Source organism: Miscanthus floridulus, chromosome 9 (assembly GCF_019320115.1).
Source record: "Miscanthus floridulus cultivar M001 chromosome 9, ASM1932011v1, whole genome shotgun sequence".
NCBI lineage: Eukaryota > Viridiplantae > Streptophyta > Magnoliopsida > Poales > Poaceae > Miscanthus > Miscanthus floridulus.
Genome location: NC_089588.1, coordinates 41,773,864 through 41,777,053, shown reverse-complemented (window position 1 = coordinate 41,777,053; position 3,190 = coordinate 41,773,864). Strand labels below are relative to the sequence as shown.

Here is a 3,190-nt window from a genome sequence, read left to right as displayed (position 1 = left end):
TTGTGGCGGCTGACGATGTTGCCTAGAAGTATACCAGATGGAACACCGAATATGCACTTAGTGGGATTCATCTTCCATTGGAATTTCTTTAGGCTCTGGAAAGTTTCTTCGAGGTCGACGATGGGGTTTTCGGCAGTCTTAGACTTAACCACCACATCGTCGATATAGGCCTCGACGTTCTTCCCAATTTGCTCCTAGAGGCATCGTTGGATAGCCCTCTGGTAGGTGGCGCTGGCATTTTTGATCCCAAAGGACATGGTGGTGTAGCAGTAGGCACCGAAGGTTGTGATGAACGACGTCTTGATCTGGTCTTCCTCCTTTAAGATCTGGTGATAACCAGAGTAGCAATCAAGAAAGCACAAGAGCTCACAACCGGCTGTTGAATCTATGACCTCGTCAATGCGAGATAAGCCAAAGGGATCTTTAGGGTAGTGTTTGTTAAGATCGGTGTAATCAACGCACATTCTCCATTCATTATTCTTTTTTTGTACAAGGACTAGATTGGCAAGCCACTCTGGGTGATACACCTCTTTAATAAAGCTAGTTGCTAATAGCCAAGTTATTACTGCCCTAATAGCCTCCTTTTTGTCTTACGTGAATCGTCGGAGCTTTTGCTTGATCAGTTTGGCAGTCGGCGAGACGTTTAAGGAGTGCTCGATTAGCTCCTGCAGAATGTCGGGCATGTCAGCAGGTTTCCATGCAAACACATCGATGTTTCTACGGACGAATCTGATGAGCGCATCTTCCTATTTGGGGTCGAGATGGCCCCAGATCCGGGCCGTCTTGCTTCTGTCGCCGATCATGAGCTGAACCTCCTTTTTGTCTTTGGACTTAGTCATAGACCGAGGTGGCTCCTGAGTCAGGATCGCCTGCTCCTTCGCTGGGACCTTCTTGGAGTCAGTGATGCAAGCCTCCATTCTAGCTGAGAGATCCATCGCATCGGCGATGGCGAGTCCTTCTCTTTCACAGTCATAGGCGGTGGAGACGTTGGCACGCAGGGTGAGAATGCCCTGCTCTGTCGGGATCTTCCACACTAGGTAGACATAATGGGGCATGACCATGAACTTGGCAAGAGCTGGTCGACCAAGGATGGCGTGGTAGGCGGTGTCAAAGTCTGCCACAAAGAAGTTCACGTACTCAGTACGGAAGTGGTCGGCGGTGCCAAACTGGACTGGCAAGGTGATCTGCCCTAAAGGATGGGACGCTCTGCCAGGTACAAGTGATGGGATCCAACACGAGTGGGAAATGCCCCGGGTATGGGATATCTGCCCACTGGTTGACCCTACTGAAGGTGATAGGGTACTCCAACCAGTCCAGATATTTAGGACCGGCGATCATGTCGTACTTGGTGATCGACATGACCTACCGAGCGGTGAGCTTCTGCTGGTGTTTGCCCTCAGAGGCGGCGTACCCTCCAAAGATTGTGGTGATGGTCTTGTTGGCATCTTGGAAAGCGGGTCATGTGTCCTTAAGATGCTCCTCCCCCTTGCTATCATCTGACTTGTCGTTCTTACGACTCTGCCGTTTCTGCTCCTCATCGCGGAAAGCTTTGGCCATGCCATAGAATTGTCGCATGGTGTGCTTGTTGTCCTTGTGAATTGGGCATGGACCGTCAAGGAGCTTTTTGTAGGCAACATTGAAATTGTGCTTAGCACGTGGCTGCTCTATGTTGTTGACGAAGTTTTTCGGTCGATGGCGATGTGGCTGTGCAGCCCTCGATCTCTCTGGCCGATCATTATGACGGCGTTCGCGATCGTCGTAGCGCCTGCCACGATTTTGATAATGTCGTTCTTTGCAGCAATCATCATCACGACGTGGGTGCGTGATCCAAGCGAGAAGTACGAGCAACATCATCCTTGAACTATCGATCAGCTTCTTCGAAGTCCACGTATGAGTTTGCAACCTTAAGGAGTTCATCGATGGTCTTGGGCCTCTTGTGGTAAAGTTTGGAGTGCATCTCTTGATGGTGATGGAGTCCTCTGGTGAAAGCAGAGATGGCCTCACTATCCCCGATGTTGGGGATGGTGTTCCTTGTTTCCAAGAAATGCATGATGTAGCTTCGCAAAGGTTCCCCAGACGTCTAATGGAGTTTCTCCAGATCATACTTTGTGCCAGGCTGCTGACATGTTGCCATGTTATTCTCGATAAAATCTCTCTTAAGCTCTGTAGCACCCGGTTTTAAAGACAAAACCAGATACACACTATATGTGAGCCTAGGAAGTCAAATCTCACATACAGCCACAAATAAGGGTAATATCAAGAGACAATACTTATTACATAATGTATTAGTAAAAGGAATATAACCTCAGAGTATAGACAGCAGAAAGTCGACTCCGATCTTCAAGCGAAGACTCCAAATCCACAGGGACGACTGACTGGTTGACCACAAGTCTAACTCCTCCAAACTAGCAATCTGGTACCCATCCAGGATTTTTATCCAAAGTATAGAAAAGTAAAGTAAGCGTAAGTACATGTCATACTCAGCAACATAACATGGGGTTCATGAGGCTCAAAAGGCTGACACTGGTTTACTGTGATTAGCTTTAATAAGTCATCTTTTTAAGCAATTGAGTGGCAAAGAATTTATCATTCCCATAAACACATGATCAGGTAAACATGAATAATGAATAGCATAAACAATTAATTATTAGTACAATTGACCAGTAGTGATCATCTCTATTCCATAAGGGTCCAAGGCCGCTCGTGTCCGTGAGCACGGTTGTTATAACAGTTTTACACTCTGCAGAGGTTGTACACTTTCACTGTGAGTCGTGATTTACCCTTTTGCCCGAGGTAGCTAATCTCTTGACCCACTTTCAAGGAAGGTCGGTAGGGTTCACTATAAAGCCTTTCAAAGGTTTGTCTAACAAGTTAGGGCCGCTAAGGTTTCCCCATCAATAAGCATAAACTCCCCTCCAAGGAGTGACTAACAAGTGCACACACTTGGCAGGCCGAGATCATACCCGTTGGAGCCCCTCTTGCGCCATAAAGGTAACCACTAATAAGCTAGAAAAGGTCCTCATACTGAGCTAAAGCCAGAGCCATATAGCCCTTACAATTGTACTGTAAGTCCTGGATGATCGCTTACAGATAAGTCCTTAGGGAGAGAAATCTGAAGCATTTAGAAAGTAGCTAAACACTCTAGCCCCCTGTTTTCATATTACTAAAAAGTCATGTTTTAATGTTTATT

The 3,190-nt window shown here is 46.8% G+C and overlaps 1 protein-coding gene across 1 annotated transcript; it reads right to left on the bottom strand.

The window, feature by feature from the left end:
* Positions 1-746: 746 nt before the first annotated feature.
* LOC136479718 (uncharacterized) lies at positions 747-1,557 on the bottom strand. The gene is made up of 2 exons (XM_066477488.1): positions 1,502-1,557; positions 747-1,206 (listed from the first exon to the last, which is right to left on the bottom strand). Exons 1-2 carry the CDS (start codon positions 1,555-1,557, stop codon positions 747-749), a joined length of 516 nt encoding a protein of 171 aa, XP_066333585.1.
* Positions 1,558-3,190: the final 1,633 nt, after the last annotated feature.

Coding starts and splice junctions, on each gene's coding strand:
- LOC136479718 (XM_066477488.1), bottom strand. CDS start 1,557: ATGGCCAAAGCTTTCCGCGATGAGGAGCAGAAACGGCAGAGTCGTAAG. Junction 1,207..1,501: donor CAGAGTCGTAAGAACGACAA/GTCAGATGATAG, acceptor TGTACCTGGCAG/AGCGTCCCATCCTTTAGGGC.